The 21,025-nt window shown below is 32.1% G+C and overlaps 1 protein-coding gene across 4 annotated transcripts in view; it reads left to right on the top strand.

Moving 5' to 3' along the window:
* LOC116347146 (C-terminal-binding protein-like) overlaps window positions 1-19,375 on the top strand; it is a 42,959-nt gene extending 23,584 nt beyond the window's left edge. For 3 of the 4 annotated variants that reach the window (XM_031777618.1, XM_031777619.1, XM_031777620.1), the window contains exons 3-10: window positions 11,454-12,033; window positions 12,108-12,228; window positions 12,312-12,496; window positions 12,576-12,836; window positions 12,924-13,064; window positions 13,394-13,595; window positions 17,155-17,339; window positions 17,477-19,375. In XM_031777618.1, coding sequence (XP_031633478.1) covers window positions 11,863-12,033; window positions 12,108-12,228; window positions 12,312-12,496; window positions 12,576-12,836; window positions 12,924-13,064; window positions 13,394-13,595; window positions 17,155-17,339; window positions 17,477-17,542 — 1,332 coding nt within the window. In that variant the 5' untranslated portion in view covers window positions 11,454-11,862 and the 3' untranslated portion in view covers window positions 17,543-19,375. Of the gene's footprint in view, window positions 1-11,453; window positions 12,034-12,107; window positions 12,229-12,311; window positions 12,497-12,575; window positions 12,837-12,923; window positions 13,065-13,393; window positions 13,596-17,154; window positions 17,344-17,476 lie in introns of all 4 variants that reach the window. The other variant, XM_031777622.1, reaches the window with a different exon arrangement.
* Window positions 19,376-21,025: the final 1,650 nt, after the last annotated feature.

The raw sequence follows: 21,025 nt of genomic DNA, 5'->3' as shown, positions 1-21,025 counted from the left end.
ACACACACACACACACACACACACACACACACACACACACACACACATACCAGTTCGCAGTGGCAAAGAAGTAAGAGAGAATACTGCCGGCGATCGATATAGATGAACATCACGTTGACGACATTCATCTACCTAACATTCTATCCACAAAATTTGTACACACACACACATTTATATGTATGGCATATATAATTTTACTGACAAAGTTTTATTTGCTTTTCGAACAAAGTTTCCGCCCGGCACCATTCCAAACTCCAAACTAATTCTGCGTGAAATAAAACTAACACGTCTAAATCGCTATGCATTAGAAAAAGTTTTTTTTATATAATAATTTATATATTTGCATGAATAACTCAGATATATGCACCACTGTGCCGGTGTGCAGCAGACAAACAGTGTTTGTATTTCAAATGTCATAACTCAAAATGCTCATGAAAAATCAATGTTTTTACTATACAATCTAAGTTCAACGACAGATCTAATACCCTGCAAATACAATATGTACATTGCGACAGACATTTTTTGAACGTTCACAAAGCCGAACAAGTTAATAACCAAAAGCTAAAACGGTATGCAGATGTTTTGATGCAAAACAAAAATGTACTCACATGAGAAATGACTTCAAAGTATTACATCGAGAATTTCATCATCCTCATTATGTCTGTACATCGTTTTTTTTATGAAGAAGAGGTGCAAACACCGGTCACAAATGCAATTTTTCTTTTCATCTCGTTATGCCAATTTTTTTCTCATAACCACGTGCATACAGTGCTCCAATTCCCTTCCTTCTGATTGATCCATTTTATGCTGTAAGTTTCGAATCAAAACGCTTCACATTCGACATATGTTACTCGACAAAGAAAAGTTACATATTCAGATTTGAGTTTTATTTGTTTGTCAGTGAATTTATATATTTTTATTATATTTTTTATTGAGTTCATTTTTTGAGACTTTAAAAAAGAAAACCTTGATGCACTTTTCTTTGTTGTTTGATCCAATGATGTTATTATCAAGAATGACATGTAATTCATTCAACTCAAAAGTTCTGCAGTTCGTGTTATTTCCTCCCCCAATGAGAATATAGCGTGTTATTTATTATGTTTATGCTGTTTATAACATTGGAAAATCTGTAGGAAGAGATGTATAAAATCGAAATTGTGATAATAATTTTTTGTCGTTGTGTCAAAGCAAATGCACAAAATTCGCAAATCATGTAAAACTTTTCACTTAAAATGCTGATTGCTTCATCGAAAAATAATTTCTTTTGTTTATGTTTCAGTTGGTTTCCGCTGCGAATACATTTCAGTCATGTGCTCTGATTTAATTCAAAAACGGATTCACTCGGTATTGAAGTGGAGCAAACACACTTAACGCTTTAACTTATGTCAAAAGTTAATAACGAGATGAATTTTTTGTTTACATTATAAGACTAATGTACTTGTCTATGTTACAATCCATTTAAATGTGAGCAAAAAATGAAGTTATGAGAAAGTAGAAAAGCGAAAAGATAGAGGGAAAGAGGTACATATTATGAAATAAATATTAATAGTACACTTCCTATTCAATTAAATCTCAATGTTCAACATATTTCGACAAAGTTTTTGATAAACTTTTAACAAAAGCCAAACAAATAAAAACCGGATTCTGGTGTATATAAACGCATACACAAACACAAAGTAATTTACTAGAAATAATGTGTGGCGAGACGGGAAAAATTAAAATATTCTTTGATAATCATCAACTATGTGATGGCCTCGACGGCTAAATGAGAAAAATTATGCAACATAACTCCTGGGTCAAAGCTTAGAAGTGATTTTTTTCTCTCCTCTTCATTTAACACCGTCCACTCACTGTGTGTCCGGTGAATATACAATGTATACATTGTGTATTATACATAGCTTAAGTCGAAATATGAATAAATGACAGCAACACTTTCAATAAATCGGTTCACCGCATCAGCAGAAGGTCAATTCTTGACAACTTTTATATTCTTCAATATTTATCTTCGTCAAATATGTTGTATACCGTTCGATTCGACCAAAGTCAAAAAGTTAAAAAGTACTTTTCACATAAATACTGCAAAACATGTGACCCCCTGAGTCACGTATTCCTAGCGGTATTTGACTATCGAAATGAAGCGTTCAATGAGAGTGATAAACTTAATTTTCGTCAAAATGGCATTCTTAATTTAAAATACCATGTCATGCACGAGCATATGGAAATTGCGGGAAATTGTTATATACTTTCCATGATGATGAGAATGTATTTTCCGTGCCAAACTTAATCATTTGGAATAATTACGAGAAATGGTTTTATTGCGATTACGTATTCCATTTGGGATTGATGGAAGATAAGATATGAGCGATTTGTGAAGTATGATATAGCGATTCGTCTGACGCACTCATTAAGTCTCATTCAATCGAAATCTCAATGACACAAACAATTGTCGAAAGATATTTTTAATTGTTGGTATCGCTTCGCACAATTCATGATGAATCCATTTCGATTTTCGTGGATGAAATGCACTAATCGAAGGAAATACGTTGCGTGAACATAGACATTTTCAATCCGAAAGTTCAACATGAATTGATCAAAAGAGAAAAACGTAAACCGAAAACTTGAACACACGCTCCAAGAATAATTCATTCAAATTCCAACATTGTCCATCGAAACAAAAAAAAAACGAAACCAAAACCAAGAGATTGCTATCGAGTGCGCATCGTAAATAAAATGACGTGAACTTTCTTATATACGTGCCTGGTTACGAGTGTGTTACCTCGCATCCAGTTGCATGGAACAATAAAGGCGATTTAGATGTTAGCAGTGCGACATAGTTCGCTGTTGACTCGATGATTTGGTTTACGATTCTACGATGAAAAAAGAACGTTTCGCATGGATGGCGTGGGTGGCCTGAAATTTCTAACATGGAAATAACTCTTTGAATAGATGAATTTTTTAATGAAACCAAAACCACTTTTCATTTTCATTCATTAAAATGAATTTCATTTTTATTCATATGTTCAAATGAAGCAATTTCCTATTTTAGACATGCATTAAACTTTTTCTTTCTGAGTGGAAGAAAACAGTGTACAAAAGAAAATGATGCGTGCTTCTCTGTTTTATTTGATGAAACAAAATGTAAATGAACATTTTTTTTATGTTGTGCTCAAGGATGTTCAAGTATTTGCCGTGTTAAGAATGACATAAATATCGAGATTTGAATGTAATAGCGAATGAACAAGCGAACAAACGAACGAACAAAATGTTGTTTATCTCTTAACTTGGTTCCGTATCCAAACACATGTTACACAGAATTTTGCATATTAATTATCATTGGAGAGTACACACACACATTTCATGTTGCCGACACATGATGGTGGTATGCTTGAAATCTCTTCTACTATTCTACAATTATCAATGCACTTTTTTTTAAATGCATGCTGTATGTATTTTCAGTGCATTCAAATGTGCTTTTCATTCAGATAACTTTGGAATTTTTCATTTACAATTTTGACTTTGCATTACTTGTTCAACCGAGAATGAGCATGAAAAATTTACTCTCTTTCTACTTCCCATCCCACCTCGAACTCTGGATTCCTTTTTCTTTTCGCATTTTCTCAATGTGAATAACAACAAGCTACCGGCATTTCCACATAGTCATGCAAACTTCTAATAAAGTTTAGTATTTACGCTTATGCGAGTCCATAATTTGTAGACACGAAAAATGCACAACAACACAGAGCACATTTAAAATACACATCGTATGACTTAGTTTCCTTGAGTTATACACACACACATGGTGTGCATTCGTTTATGAAAAATGTTTCGTCGATGCGTGTACACAGTCTAGGGGTTATTCAGTATTCGAGTATTGTAGATGTGAATAGATTTTTAACACAATTACAAATCCATTTTAAATCATCTAACAATATTATAGAAAAGTTGAAATGAACATACTTTTAATTTTTGTGAAAATTAATTTTCTTTTGATTGTGGCACCTCATTTATTCTGGAAATATTCAGCACAATCTAAACTATCATATTTTCATCAAATTTTGAAAATAACGGTAAATTTACATGATTAAAAAACGCAATAGGCCCCTAGCACCCAGTACGTCGTTTTGTCGCTTTTATTTTCTTGTTTCGAATATTTTTAATTAAAATCATGTTGTTTTCAATTTAAAGTGAAATGCAAATGAAACTATTTGACATTAAGTTCCATAAAGCAGATATGCTATGTACATTCAAGAATGGCATTTTAAGCCCTAAATGCATTCAAGTTTGAACTTTATTTTCGCATTTATTTATATATTTTTTTATGAAAACACTCAAACACATTGTGGATATGCTCACGCGAATGAATCAAATGCTGACGATTTTCAATGATTGTCTCAATTTGTGTTATCTTATATTTATTGATGTCTACAATAAAAAAACGAAATCACAAAAGCAATAAATTACGAATTTCCTATGATATTGAGTGCATTCCAGTCACGTTTTCATAATGGTAAAGATATTCTCCACGGTTGCAAAATACAGACAAAGCGAACAATTGCACGTATCATATACAATACGCAAAGAAAAATTGAAACAATAAAGTTGTAAAAAGTACATATCATCATTGTAACAAGAAACGCGTGTTTTTTGCTTTGATTTTTAAAATGTCACACTATATAATTCAAATGCCAGTGATTTGATTGCCGATATTCCAATTAACGGACCAATATTGAAAATCAAATGTCTATAATCGAAGAAATGGTTACCGCACAGATGAAAAGAAAAAAAAATGATGGACGAAAGGGTGAGCGAAAGAAAATGAACGAAATGAAACAATGAAATAAAAAAGAGCTTATCAAAAAGTTTCTCGCCAGATTTTCTTAAGCAAAAAACGGTTCGTTTTCCTCTCTGTCAGTAGAAAGTTTTTTTTTGTTTCGTTCCCGGTTTTTGCAATCATCAGAACAATTTCTAGGTTAAATGTCGCCTTCTTTGCTGGTTTTTGCCGCCATCACAATCGCTTTTTCCTACAATTCACAATGCATCGTACATTTTTATTTTTTCGTCGTACCCATCTTCCTCACTCCGCTCAAACTTTGATTACTTCCTATATTATTTATGCGATATTCTATGTTGATATTTTTCATGTTCAGACCTTCGACAGTTCTGATCCGTACTTCAAATATTGTCTAGCAACAATGAAACGAAGAAGGAGACGACGGCAAAAAAAGCATACGATGAAAACTTTGTTGATAATTTCTTTTTCTACTTCTTTGTTGTTTTTGTCGCGCTCGTGATCGCCGTCTTATGCGTTATTTGTTCGATTTTCGCGCCTCCGTCTCCTACACAACAGAGCCAAGTTTATTTTCACAACCAAGTGGCACTTTTTTTCTTCATTCGTCCATTGGAGGTGGGCAATGGCAAAACTTAATGCCTTTTCTTTATTGGTGGGACTAAAATATTTTCATAAGCGAATTTCACAAGCAAATTATACTTCGCAACAATTCAAATTGAAGCATGAGCTTTGGATTTGTATTGATGTTATATTGTTGTTGCTAGCAGACCCTCACCACTCTAAAAGTTTCGAATCAAATCATTTTTTAATTATGTTTAAATTCAAATTGGTAAACTTTTTGTGACATCAGAAAAGAAGAAAAAAATTGTTTGAGGTCGATAAAATGGATTTTTAGATAGTTAGCATAGATTGAATAACATTGAATGCCGAGAAAGTTCATGAAGAATAAGACAATGACATTGAAAAGAAAAACAAAGATTCGAAGTCGGTTGAAAGACGTTAAAAGTGAAAAAAAGAAACGCATAAATATGCGTTTCCATGGAAATGTCTAATGTTGAGATTTTAATTAAGTTATGAATGAAATGGGATACCCATTGCTTGAATTTGAAAAGTTGCAATAAACTTTTCCGCTTGGCGAATAATGAGCGCGATAGAAAAATGAAACGGACTTTTGTTTTACACTAACAACTTCAACAACATACACAAATTAATGTATTTATTAGTTTTCTTTTTTCGTGATTTTGAAACTTTGCGCAATTAAATTGGAAATTGATTGGCAAAGTGTTCTGTAAAACGATAAGGGCTTCATCAATAAGAGAGATATTGTCTGCCTTTTTGGTTGTATTAAAAATTCAAAAGGAACTACGCTTATTCCGGAATGAATGAGTCCCATTCGAAAGAAGTTTTAATTAATTCTAATTGGACGTTGAAAAACCGTCCAAAGAACGACGACAAAGACTCTCTCTGAAAGAAAGAGAAAAAAAGAAACTAAGACACCAGAATCAAAAGTCAAGTGAAAACAATAAAACGTGCAACAGTCACACTCGTTCCCATTTTGATTGTGTTAGGTGAGATTTCCATCGGATGGAAGATTACATTGTATTCACACTTGTACGAAAAGAACTTACAAGTTTTCAAGCTTTTAAAATGATAAATTGCAAAACGTTACTTCAGACTTTGTTCTTTATACGAAACGAAAAAAAAAAGTTTTCTTGTAGCAATTCCAGACAACAACAACGACGACGTCGACGACGAAAAAAACTGTCTCAGTTCTTTTCGCCGGAGCAATTTTCTACCATCTCAGAAGTCGAGTACGGAAATAAGCAGTCAGACACAACTAAGCAAAACAGGAGATGTTCAGAATTCGAAAAGGAAATGAGACATTCAAACAATCACAACGAATTTAAAATATTTACTGCGAACACTTTTCCCCTCGGTTTGAGAATGGATCAGTGGCCAACAAGTTGGAATAAAGACTTTTTTTGTTGCTTTTTCTTTTGCTTTTATGTGTGGTTGTGTGTCTGTTTGTATATGCCCCGAAAATTTAGACAACCACTTTTCACCCAAGGACAAACATCAACTTTTCAACAAAAATATATTTTGGGAAATAGTTTTGCTCGAGTTTTCCAATAAGCATTAATTGTTGCAATTTAGCATTGGCAACAGTCAATTAACGACCTTTATAGCAAAGACACAAAAAAAGAACAAACACGAGAGAAAAAACTGACCAGGCAACGATGATGGGATGGAACGATCCATGCACGGCAGAGAAGAGATAGAGTGAGGCAACGATGCCTAACAAATATTTTAAAACATTTTCAAAGCAAAAACTTTTCGGAAAAGTTTTTGTTTCCAAAATTGTTTGTATTGTTATAAATCAATTAAGTATTTCAACTATTTGCATGCGCACAGCCAACAAACATTGCCATGTGAGCTAAATGAGTGAAGTTGTGTGTTACAGTTTACCGTTTGTTGTTATTTTTATTTGCTCGTATATTGCGGCATATTACATTAGATGGATGTATTCACACCACAACTATGACGATTAATTGACTCTTTGTTCCACCACTGCGTCTTAAGGCTGTGCATGTGGAATGCTCATATGTTGCACATTTGTAATTCAATGAAAAACACATCGAAGACGAAACAAATTCATGTTCGTTGTCATTGAATTTTCGATAATTTGCTGTAATTTCGTGCAACTTGGCAATTGAGTTGCGTGAATCTGAAATCGGTTAAAGTTTTACTAGAAGGTCTTCCTTCAGTTTATATACATAATTATGATTGATCAGCAAACACGCCAAAAAATACACGAATATACACCGACGATGCAATATGTATTTGCATTATCATTTTACTTTGCTCGTTTTACATTCATTTCAATGTTTCATCATTGGGTTATTGGTGTTCAAGCTCATTCTCGACACTTCTTATCAAGCGTTCAGAAAGACATACATTTATGCGAACAATTGAATGATGCTTGCATCATTTGATGCGCATCGATTGTGCTGTCGCCATACATTCGGATCTTCGGCAGCGCACAACGAAAGCACTAGCGATGCACATCAAATGATGCAAGCATCATTCAATTGCTCGCATAAATGTATGTCTTTCTGAACGCTTGCTTCTTATATATTGTTTTATAACATTTGAATCTGATTTGTGCCACATTCAAAGCCATCATATTTTTTACTCCCCCGGCTACATTGGCAAACAAACCTCACCGCCAAATAAAACTTTCGTACTCAACAACAGGGAAAACATTTGGTGGCTTAAAAATTGACACAAATATAAAATGCATATACTTTTTTTCTCTCTCGCTTAGTTCAACTATTGTCAAATATGTTGTATAGAAGAGAATGCGGAAAATGTGTATAAAAACTTCAACACAACCATACCAATGGCAAATATATTTTGGCATACAAACGAAAAAGTTTGAGTTTTTAATATGTGAATCATTACTCTTCAAGGATGCTTGCGTTGACATCGCGTATAACAATGATATTGCATGTTTGCAACTTTATTGGCCAAATCTAAACCCATTTTGCCTGTTATGTCAATGACTCTGTTTATTTCCGCCAATCAAATTTGAAACAATTGCACACACACAGCCAAAGATCGGAAAGAAATGTCCAATTTTGTTTTAGTCCAGCAACTGATTTTGGCACATAAATGTTTTAGTGATTTTATGCATTTAAAAAAAAGAAGTACAATTACCGTTTCTTCCTATCTCTTTCTCGTTTTCTCTTTATATTCATCAATCACTTCATTTAATAATTTTCGTGTTGAAAGTGGTCAGCACAAGTGAACAAATTAAAACAATCAGCATTCTTCTAATTGAATTATTTATCAAACTGATGAGTTCTTGGAATTGTTGTTCGTCTGACAAAATCACACAAGTAAATGGCTAACAATTTATGATGTTAATTATTTGGATTTGATTAAATCGAACGACAGCTGAGAGACTTTTTCATTGCTGGTTGCATAGAATCGAATGAGCAATCGAGAGTGAGAGTAAGTGAGCTGTGGATGGTTGAAAGAAAAAAAAAGTTTTTGGCGAAGTAGTGATTGTTGCATGATGTGAAGTCAGCTACTGCTATTGCCACTTAAACCGTGTTGATAGCTTGAAGAGGAATATAAAAAGTTTTTGATCAAACTTTGCGAAAAGTTTACGAAATTTTTTTTTTTCGTCTTCACTAGCAAAATTTTACTTTGCATCGTTTTTTTTTTCGTGCAAAATATGGTTCATTTCTCTGCACTTTTTTTGCTTCATATTATTTTTTATGGTCTCCATTTTTTCCGAATTTTCAATGTACAAAAAAAATTAGTGCTAAAGTACAACTAAAGTTTTGTAAACCAGTGATGCACGCGCTTCGATCAAATAGAGAGAAAGAGAATGAAAATTGTACGTAAAAGTTATATGATGTTGTTTCTTGACTCCATTGTACGTTTAAAGTTTGTTCGTCGAGAAGAAAAACTAGGGCTTTTTCAACAAGTTCGCTTCTTTTTTGTTGTTGTTGTTCATTTTTGTTTTGTTTCATCGTGTTTACGTGAATAACTGCATAAAGTTGAGTTCATGTGCTCACCATTTTCAAATGATGGACGCCAACTTTTGACGATTAACATTAAATTACATAATTACGGTTCTTCGCAAATGCTTTGATGTATAAAATTGTTGTACGTTTTGTCGATGACATCAAATGCCAATGAGTTTCGTTGTAAAATCGAAAGAAGAAAGCGAATCTTCGTCCAATTCATCTTACATTTGCACGAATGCATATCGCCGGAATGCTTGAAATTGTTGCTTGAAACAGTGCTTTGCAAATGAATGCGTGCAAAATATTTTCGACCAATTTCAATCGGCCTACCAAAAAACTAATATGTAATAACTGAAAACAACCATTTCAAATCAAATACAACAATGAGCAAAGAGGAGCGAGACCGAAAATAATGCAACAAGAATTGAACAACAATGACAACCGAAAGTTAAGAGTAAAATGCCAAAACGAACGAAAAAGACAAACGAAACGAAACAGTAAAATAGTGTGGAAACGAATGGAGAATGAGAGAAATTGAAACTAGATGGCAAAAGATGGGACGAAAAGTTTTCAAACCATTTTCGAAAACTTTGTGGCGCAAAGTAGATAAGTTTTCTTTGAAAAACAAAATAAACTAAAGAACATTAATGAAATTGGAAAAGAACAAGTTAAAAGTAGAAGTTAGTTTTATAAATGTATATATATGTGTCGCTATGTGCATTCCATAGTGCGTAAGGAGACAGTGGATACATGAGCGCATTTGTATCCACTATTATGGAAGTCAAAACGGCCACTTCATATGCGAACAAACTGTCGCATTCGCGTTTCGCGCTCACTTACTCATTACCTCTGGTTATTATCGTTTGTTGTCCCCGACTGCGTCAGTCGACCATAGATCACCAGAATGTTCGTTGACATTCGAACGGATTACAAACATAAATTCGGAAAAAAAAGAAATTTTATAATTTTTTTTTGCTCCTCTCATCTGCAAATATATCTCACTTCCACAAATTTAAACTCTCTCTCTAAACTTTTTTGTTGTTGTTGTCTGCACATTAGTTTGTCATTTTATTCTTTTACCTACTCAGTTGGTTAAACTTAACTTTGTTTTTGCATTACAAGAACGTTCCCGCTATGTGTGTGATAGAAAAACGCGCGCAAAAACACAAAACTTGCTACCGGTGTTCACAATGGTACACAGAAATGTCAACAACAGTTTTTGACCTCTTTTCTCCATTGAAAGTTTGCTGAATAATTTCCATTTTTGTTGTTCCGTTTTTTTCCCATCTTCTCCTTTTAGAACTTGTTTTCCTTTTGTTTCAAGTGGAAAGAAAAAAAAGTCACAAGAAAACTCATTGAGTTGAATGCATTACTATCGTCCGTTGTAATTGACGAACGAAATAAAGCGACGTACATTCTAACTCATTTCGATCAGAATCGCATAATGTAAAAAAAATTAAACAATGAAAAAAATAGCATCATACGGAATGATTTCTGCTCCATTGCATATATCCGGAGATTAAATTTTGTCCATGGGCACATTGCACATTTCGTACTTATTTTTGCCTATAAATTAGATAGAACTGTATGCGATGAAAATTGTAAAAGAGACAACTTTTCGGTGTGAACAAACTAAATTCGCGGAAAATGGAAATCGCATGTACAAAGCATGACTCTGTAGCACGTGTCTCATACAGTTGCAAATGAATTGATGCCAACTTTAATCTTCCGCCAACTTTTCGACCAACTTTAAGTTTCAACACTGTGTAAATGTGAATTACTTTTGTTCTTTGCCATCTCAATAAAGCATTCACTTTATGAATGGTTAACATCGACCAAAATAAAAACCACTCGCATATTCATAATAATTTTTTTTTTGTGCATTTTATTCGTGTTATCATGATCACTTAACGTCTCACACATGCCGATAAATGTGTGTTTGTTCTCTTCGCCAGTCGATGAAGTGCATTGTCGACGTCCTTTTTTAGGAATTCATCTTTGCTCAGACCTCAATAGAAACGATGCATTTATTTATTATTATTGTTTCAATAACAAACTTTATCAACTAAAGAAAATTTATGTCTAATAACAATTTGTTTTTGTCTTTTTTCTCGTGATTTTTTTAGATTGTAGAAATTTTACCATGAAGAAAACAACACGTCAAAAATAATAGTTTTATAAATTACGACACGACAAATACAAATCGAAGTTTGGATTTTAAAGTCGAAAAAAACAAAAAATATAGAAAAAAGTAACAACCAACAATCATCAACTACTCCAACAAAATCAGAGAACTGATCAACAAACATTCACCGCTCCGAGATCATTTGAAGGCGGTGCTTTGTTTTGCATTTATGAAGAAAAAAAGTCAGTGAAAAGAAAAGTAAAATCGAATAATCCTTCCTAAAACAAAGTAGGCTCCCATATAAAAGAAGCTCAAAGCAAACAGAAAATTGACCAACTGGTGATAAATAAATAAAATAAAAACACAACTTTCAAATAAAACAAAACAAAACAAAAATTAAATTAGTCACAATGCTGTCGAAACGTCAACGAATCGATACACGTGTTCCAATTGTAAATGGACCAAGACCGCTGGTGGCTCTTCTCGATGGCCGTGATTGTGCCATCGAAATGCCAATTCTAAAGGATGTAGCAACAGTCGCATTTTGCGATGCACAAAGCACATCGGAGATCCATGAAAAGGTATGCAATTTGAATGCAAAAACCAAACAAAGGAAATGCCATCACTAATTTGTTTTCTTTGTTCATTGATATAGGTCTTAAACGAAGCCACCGGAGCACTCATGTGGCACACGATAATACTAACGAAAGAAGATCTGGAAAAATTCAAAGTTCTTCGCATCATAGTACGTATCGGAAGTGGGACCGACAACATCGGTAGGTAGATTTTCTGTATTTTTAAATAAAATACTCATTCGGATCGGCATAAATTTCATTAACGTTTTTCATTGTTTGTCTAGATATAAAAGCGGCCGGTGAACTAGGTATCGCAGTCTGCAATGTGCCAGGATTCGGATTAGAAGAAGTAGCCGATACGACAATGTGTCTCATTCTAAATTTATATCGTCGAACATATTGGTTGGCGAACATGGTGAGAGAAGGAAAAAAATTCACCGGTCCCGAACAAGTGCGAGAAGCTGCGCAGGTAAAACTAAACACAAATTTATGAAGAAGAAGAAGAAAAAATCACGACAATTAACAATATATAAATGTTGTATTTTCAGGGTTGCGCCAGAATTCGAGGCGACACACTTGGTTTGGTTGGCTTGGGAAGAATCGGAAGTGCAGTCGCATTACGTGCAAAAGGTTTCGGCTTAAATGTTATCTTTTATGATCCATATCTTCCGGATGGCATTGATAGAGCTCTTGGAATAACTCGAGTGTACACATTACAAGATTTGCTGTTCCAATCAGATTGTGTATCGCTACATTGCACACTCAACGAGCACAACCACCATCTTATTAATGAATTTACGATTAAACAGGTCAGTGTTATTGCAAATTGCACACACACACACACACAAACGATTGATAAGATTTATAACAAATGATTTCATTGATGACATGAATAGATGCGACCTGGTGCGTTCTTAGTCAATACGGCAAGAGGTGGACTAGTTGATGACGAAGCGTTGGCATTGGCTTTAAAACAAGGACGGATAAGAGCCGCTGCACTTGATGTCCACGAAAATGAACCATACAATGTATTCCAGGTAACAAAATTCAACACAAAAATTTTGCAATTTAAAATTATTTAAAGAGATATGAAAGAAAATTCGCAAATAATAAACGTATGTGTCGGAATGTGAAAACAGAGACTTCAGAGTTGGCAACCTTTGTACTCAACGTATAATCGTTCATTGATGCGTGCAACGCGATGAAGCAATGACTCGTGCAATAACTTATTCCGCATTAAGCACAATTTTCACATCATCACATTGGATGCGTCAATGATACGAAGCCCACACGTTGTTACATATATATACATTTTTGTCTTATTGTTAAAACACAATCTCATGATAATCTATTTTGAATATTGCAGGGTGCTCTTAAAGATGCTCCAAATTTGATTTGCACACCACATGCCGCCTTCTACAGTGAAGCATCTGCAGCCGAATTGCGTGAAATGGCGGCCAGTGAAATGAGAAGAGCCATTGTCGGTACAATTCCAGACGTGCTACGGAATTGTGTCAATAAGGAATATTTCAATCGTACACCGTCTTCGGCACCAGGATACACAGAAGGTAAACCAAAACCTTGATGTAGTCTAAATGCTAGTGTATTGATATAAAGCGATGTAGCGCAAGTCAACTAATTAAATGTAAAAAATTTGATTAAAATGAAAGAGAGAATGAAAGAAAGAGAGAAAAAAACATTAACACACACATATATACATGCACACGTCAATTCGATTATGAAATGTTCGACACATTTACGGTTTTGTACAGAACAAACAAACATGCGTATACGAAATAAATTGCTTTCCATCTTAAACTAGATGCGCGATTTAAATGCAAATAATTAACGAAAAATACACATATTTTTCGACACAAGAAGAAAGAGAGAGAGAGAAAAAAACAAGCAGAAATGTGATCATAAAAATGTACAAATATATTTCAAGTACAAAACGACAAATAAAAATAACGTTCATTCAGATACACACACATACAAGACGCGAACGCAGGAATTAGTTGACGTACGTCTTCATTTGATAATTACTTTCATTTTTTTTCTTATTTTTGTTGTTGTAGTTTTCTTTTTAAAAAAAAGTCCCAATCGTATTTTGACGATGATAGCGTGACCAAATGTTATAACATTGAAAATGTAAATTAGGCAAATCTTTCAATCAATTCTCCAATATGTCCAATAAATAGTGTTCGTACGCTTGGACAAGAGCTTCAAGTTTTGTGATTGAAATTTTCAATTTTTCCACTTATGGTTAAATAAATTAAAAGAAACAACAAAAAACGCCACGGTCAAGTGCGATCTTTTCTCTACCGTCCCACCATAGCCCCCAATATTATACGCTTAGAAATCACATTTCACAATGCAATCCGTAGAATCGATTACGACAATTGACACCGGCAGAGTGAGAAAAAAAAAGATATGTATCCGTTGCGCGCCCTTAAGGCCCATATACCGATCGATATAAGAGATATTTTTCGTTAAAATTTGCATTTATGCTGTAATTGGAAACAAAAAAAAAATTAACAAAAAAAAACGGAAGAAAACAATTTTTTTGTTGTTTGTTCGGTTTTTCTTTTCATTTTTGCTAAACATTCTAATTACAATGTCCTTTCATTCCCATTCATATTCCTCTAAAACATGATTTTTTCTATTTGGTGTAATATAATAAAATAGTTCAAAAGCTACGCACCAAAATCTCAAGCACACACACATATATATTCGCACTACCACCTCATTCACATACCCATCAATTTCTTCTAATAAACAATGATCTTCTCAAAAAAAAAATCAAATCATTCACAACATTTATCCATTTTTCATATACTGGCTGTATATCTCTAAGAAACATACTTGATTATGAAAAGAAAAACTTGAAAACGAAGCACACACATACACACACACTAAACATAAATTGAAAATTTAAATTTGGAATGAATTGAGGATGCAAGACAAGCACGCACCATATCCATAATTTTTTTTTCTCAATTTAATATCATTTTCGCTTAATTGTTTCTTTTTTTCGTTCGTTCTTAATTTAAACAATTTTCACTCGAAAGAAAAATTTGCGTTAGATACATAGTAATTTTAATTTTAGGTAATCGATAATTTGTCATAAAAATTATAAGTTTGCTGTAATTTACGTCTAGCAATGCGAAAGATTTTTTTTTAAATGAGAGACAGAGAATTTTAAGGTGAAAGTAAACACTGATTTTTTTCTATAACAAAATTTGAAATGATGCGTAAATTGAGTGCCATTTATAGAACGATTACATCAACCTATTCAAAAAAAAAAAAAAAATTGGGACTAAAGATATCTTTTCATATCATTCAACGTTGTTTACAGAGTATCCTGATTTGCTGCTGCTCAGCATATTACTGAGAGCTGAGAAATGCTGAGCTCGTGCGGCTAACGCATATGAAAGGGATGCACGATACATATTCCCCTTTCGCTGAGCAGCAGCAAATCAAGATGCTCTGGTTGTTTAGTAAATTTAAAATAAAACAAAGCACGGTAGTAACGGTTGTTTATTTAATGAATTAAGTTTAAAAAAATCTGAAAGCAAGGAATATAGATACTTTTGAAACTGTGTTCGATTGCTTCGTTCGTTGGACTTTTAGATGTAATATTTCTGAAAGAAATTTAAATGAAACATAATTTTTATGACAACACGTCAAGCACACTTTTACACACTCTTTATACATTTCATGCGCAAAACAAAACCCAACAACAAAATAACTGAATCAGCTAAATTATTTGGAATAGATATATTCATGCGAATAGAAATGCAGCAAACATGAATATAACACATGCTTCTTTTTTTGTAAGCCAAAATGTATAAATTCGTTATTGCAGTGTATATAAAGATTTTAAAAGCTTGAAGACAACAAAAAAATATACCCTATCCAAAAAAAAAAATGAAACAAAAATTGCACACAACACACTACACCTGTCTAGGTAGCCTAGGTCGATAGCAAAAAAAAATCGAAATTTACTTTTTATTCATTTTTATATAGCACAAATTTTCATCGACGATTTTGAAAAAATGCTCAAACCAAGCGAATCCATTTGCTTTTTTGTTCGTTATTTCTTCAGATTTGATTCTGAGTGTTATTGGAAAATCCGCGTTTATTTTCGCCTTAACCGAAATCATCACAAGATTTTAGTTTACAAAAAAAAAAATTAAAAGAAATAAAAATGGAACGTGAAATTGAATATAATAATTTCACGAACAAAATAACATTTAAAAAAAACTAAATAAAAACAAATTTGTTTGTTAAATCATAGATTTTATTTTATGGAAATGTAATATTTTCAATTCCAAGTAACACACATTTTTCATGTTTAAAAAGATTACAATTATTACATTCAATTTAGAGAGAAAAGGTAGAAAAAAAAGTAAATCGAAAAGTAAACCCAATTGATTTGAATCAGTTTTTTATTGAAATCTGAACACGTTGTTACGCAACTAGAGTTCTTTTTGATTTTAGTTGAATTTCATAAATTGAATGAAATCAAAAAGAAATGAAATTCGATTGGGCTTCATTGTAACATAAAACAAACATAAAACACACACACACACACACACATTCACATAAGCGTTGTAAAAAAATTCATAAAATGGAATAAAGATTTCTTTTTATATAATTTTTCAATATTTTTTTTTTATTTGTTCACTTTTTGGTGACTTTTGTACATTAAAAAAAACTTTTTCTTAGATTTTTTTTTCACATAGAGGTGTTGTTGATTGTGCAAATTTTTTTTGTATTAACTCGGGATTATCAAGAAAATGTAATATGCACAGAATGAAAAAAAAGGGTTCATTGGCAGGGTAAACTATTTTGTTTTTGTCTACAAGCTAAATAAATTTGTTCGCTACAATTCAAGCACACTTTAGATGAACATTTCGGTTCATTTTGTATGATAATTGTTGTTGATAATTTTTTTTTTGTCTGCTGTATATGGACCAAAATTGCATGGCATATGTTTACAGTCTGTGTAAAAGTAGCAAAGAAACACAAAATGCACTCAATATCAAAAACATGATAGAAACGATAAAAAAAAACAATGAATAGAATATAGATTAAATACCATAAAAATGCATACACAACACACAGGGCTAAATGGTGGATACTATTCAGGAGGATTGCAACAGGCCCATAGCACGACGCCACATGAAGCTCCGCACAGTGCTGGAGCACCAACATCAGTACCGCCACCGTCAGCAGGACCACCGCCAACCGTTTCAGCTATATCAGCTGTGCAACCGCAGGGAATACCACATGGGCTAGTGAGTAAATCTGTAAGTGCGTCCAATCAATATTTTCTACTTCCACTTTTTTGAATGAATCATTTGCCAAAAATGATTTATTCAATCGCCTATTTATTGACAAATATTTTTTTATAATTTGTATTTTTTTATATATTCAAATAAAACAGCCGCTTAGCGCCCCAGATCCAAGTAATCATCATGCAAACAAACCAGAACAGTCTGAAGTGCACTAGTTTTCTAGCTTACAGCATAATTACACTACCTAATTTACAACATTGAGTAGCTGAAATATTATTGTCATCGATAAAAAAAAACACTTCATAGAACTTTTTTTTTACTTTAATTCTTTTTTTTTTCAAAATACATGTACTTTATAAGTTTTGGCTTCAATTTCGATTTCTTTCAATTATGTTCGAATTTATTTTTGTAGCAAATGGAATTCTGTATAAAACAAAAAAAAAAACACACCCAAAAAATTGAAAGAATAATAAAAGTAGTAACTACAATTTAAAACAAGGAAAAAATTAAATTCTCTATCACAATCATATTATATTATAGTTGAGAAGCGCCGTAAAAATGATCGTTATGTAAAACACAATGGAATGCATGAGAAATGCAGTTGCGTAGAGAAAAAATGCAGGTTCTTTCTATATGATAAAGAAGTACTGAACGTTCAGTTTTAATGTGAAATACAATTTGAAAATAATATTAACAACAAAAAAGAGAATCATTTTATATATTTTCGATTTTATTACTTATTCTAAATACACATGCGTGAATGAAAACACACTCAAACTCAAACTCACACACACACAAACCCACTTTAGAGAGCGCCCGTTGACTCCATTTTTTATTTCGAACATCTTATTGCAACAAATGTAACATTTTTTTATAAAGGAGAAAATTTGCTAAAAAAATAATTAAGCATCAAGAATCGAAATGAGGCAAACAATTAACACACACACATGTGTATATGAAGTTCGGATTTTCAGTGTATTTCATTTTAAACGATAAATAGTGATCATTATTGCATATGATTTTTTCTTTTGTTGGATATTATATTTCGGCCAATCAAGACCACAAAATTTAAATTGGAATTTTTGCATTAAAAAAAGAACATTTCCAGTGATGATAATCAAAAGTTTAGAATCGTATAAAAAAAATGTGAACCTCATATATACAGGTGTGCACTACGAATGTGTAAGAAAATTCACAGAACGAATTGATAAAAACATTAAATTTCTGTTAATTTTTCTTTTGTTTTTATGTATTCTTCGAATCACGCTACTATTTCGATCGATTTGACACTAAAAAATATCCAGCTCGCTCCCAATCCAATTTGAGCGCTTGAAATATTTCAAACATCAATGAGTTTTCTACACGTGCTCAAAATGTCTCGGCATCATCAAATGGCAAAAAAAAAGCGTATACGATGCCGTGAACATCAAACGTGATTGTTGTAACATTTCTCGATTTTTATCATCATAACTTCAAATTCATGTTTTTTTGTTTTGAAACGATAAAAGAAAATATATATTTTAGAACGCCCGAAAATTGATTTATAAATTTAAATTCTTAATACTGTATAATTTTTAGTACATTTCATTGTGACAATGCAACCGCAGCAAATGAAAATAAAAGCAACACCCGCAAATTAAATCAAAAAAAAAAAATAAGACAAACAAAAAAATGTTGAATATAATTTCTCTAATTGGAACGATATGAATGTGACTGTCGGAAATATTGAAAATGGAAAATAAAATTTACAAAAAAAAACAATGTTAGTTTGCAACATATTTAAGAAAAATATTGCAAAAATTCCCTGGATTGTGTAAAAAACGAAAAATGAATTTTAAGCAGATCATAAAAATAACAACAATTGAATAAATTAATGAACAAAATAATGTTAGTAATATTACACAGTGTAATACACACACACACACACACAAAGAGAAAAAAACGACATCAACAAAAATTTAAAATGCATGATTTCGTCATTCCGTTTCGGAATCGACGAAACATAAATTATTGATGAAAAATAATAAAAAAATCATTGAACCCTTTTATCTCTATTTGAAATTATTATTTAATATAGTAAGATTGATTATCGGTTAGTAAAGAAAAGAAAACAACAACAACAACAAAACAAATAATTCGATAAAGCAACTAAAAGCAAGATGTGTTGAGAGTGAGTGAGCGAATGAGTGAGAGAAAGAGAAATTATTAAACGAGTATCTTTAAACCCTAAAGAAGCGAGTATGAAAGCAGATAATTTAAAGAAAATGTTTATATATGTTTATTGGATCCTGAGCAAAAAAATGAAATTCTTAATAATAATGATTTAAACCAAACAAACAAAACCTATATGGGGGACAGAGATTTCTTTTTAAATTAAAAACAGAAATGTTTAGGGGAAAATGTAAAATCTAATAGTTTTTATATTTAGCGAATGGAATCGGTTAACAGCACAGAAAAAACAACTAAAAGACCAAACAAAATGGAAAATAACGCAAGATAAATTCATTTTTGATTCAAACAATAGTATTTACGAATCGATTTTTTTCCCGCACATTTTGTTTGTGTCGTTTGCATTGCCGATAATTTTTATTTATTAAATATTAGCAATTTTTGATTCGTCACCGCCCACCATCATCATCATCACATACCAAACCGTAAATTTCAACTGAAAGTACTTCATGACACATACCCATTAATATTCACGTTCCCTACATTTGTTACATTTCTGAAAAAAAAAATCTATTCAACACCACTGTCTCTTTGGAAAAAAAAAATTAACAATTTTGGGTATTTTGGATCGGAAAGAAAAAATGTCGTCTACTTTCTTTTAAATACTCTGATGGCGCTCAAACAATTTAAATATAGCTAAAAAATGTTTTTCCCTTCAAATCTTTATTCCCTCCCACCCATCATTTCGATTTAAAACGAAATGGAAAATAAACGGTTCATCCGACTTACAAAAAGTATACTTTAAAAAGAAAACAATTTATGGAATAATTTTCCCTAAAAAAAAATACAATTTGAAAGAAGAAGAAAAAAATGAAGAAATTCGCATTTGCAGTTGATCATGATGAATATGTGGACGACAGTTAATTTAAAAGAAACACAACAACAACAATTAAAAAAATGAAATCGAAGCAAACGAAAAAGAAGAAGAAGAAATAGAAAGAGAGAAAATAAAAAAAAACATCAAAAAATTATGTTGAAAAGAGAAGAATTATAATTTTTCGTCTACTTTATTAACGAAATAGTTTCTCTATTTTTTAATTGATCTTAAGGATAGTTTTGTATGTTTACGATATAAAAATAATTAAGTTAATTAATAAATGAAGAAATAAGGATGCAAATATGTGGTTTTGGCGTGTATTTATTTGTCACTTTTTTTTTAATTTTTAGGTTCTTTGTTTGAAAGCGGAAACGATTTCATCAGGTTTAGGTGATATTCTTTGGATATGAACGTTGATAGCAGCAAACCACTGATCGTTTGAAGAACTAAAGCATTTATATGACATGGAACTTCAATTTGAATGTTGATTGACTTCAGAGATGGCGTTGATTATTTCACAAAAACAATATTATTATTATTTAAGTAACAAAAAATAATTTAAATTTCCGTTCTAAGAATCGAAATGATTGAAAATTAATACGGCGCCAAAAAATAAACAAGAAAAAAATTATAAAAAAATGTTTGAATAAAA

The sequence above is a fragment of the Contarinia nasturtii genome, unplaced genomic scaffold, assembly GCF_009176525.2.
Source record: "Contarinia nasturtii isolate CC-2019 unplaced genomic scaffold, AAFC_CNas_1.1 Cnas_scaffold_1699, whole genome shotgun sequence".
NCBI classification, from domain to species: Eukaryota; Metazoa; Arthropoda; class Insecta; order Diptera; family Cecidomyiidae; genus Contarinia; species Contarinia nasturtii.
This window is presented reverse-complemented; position numbering and strand designations above follow the sequence as displayed.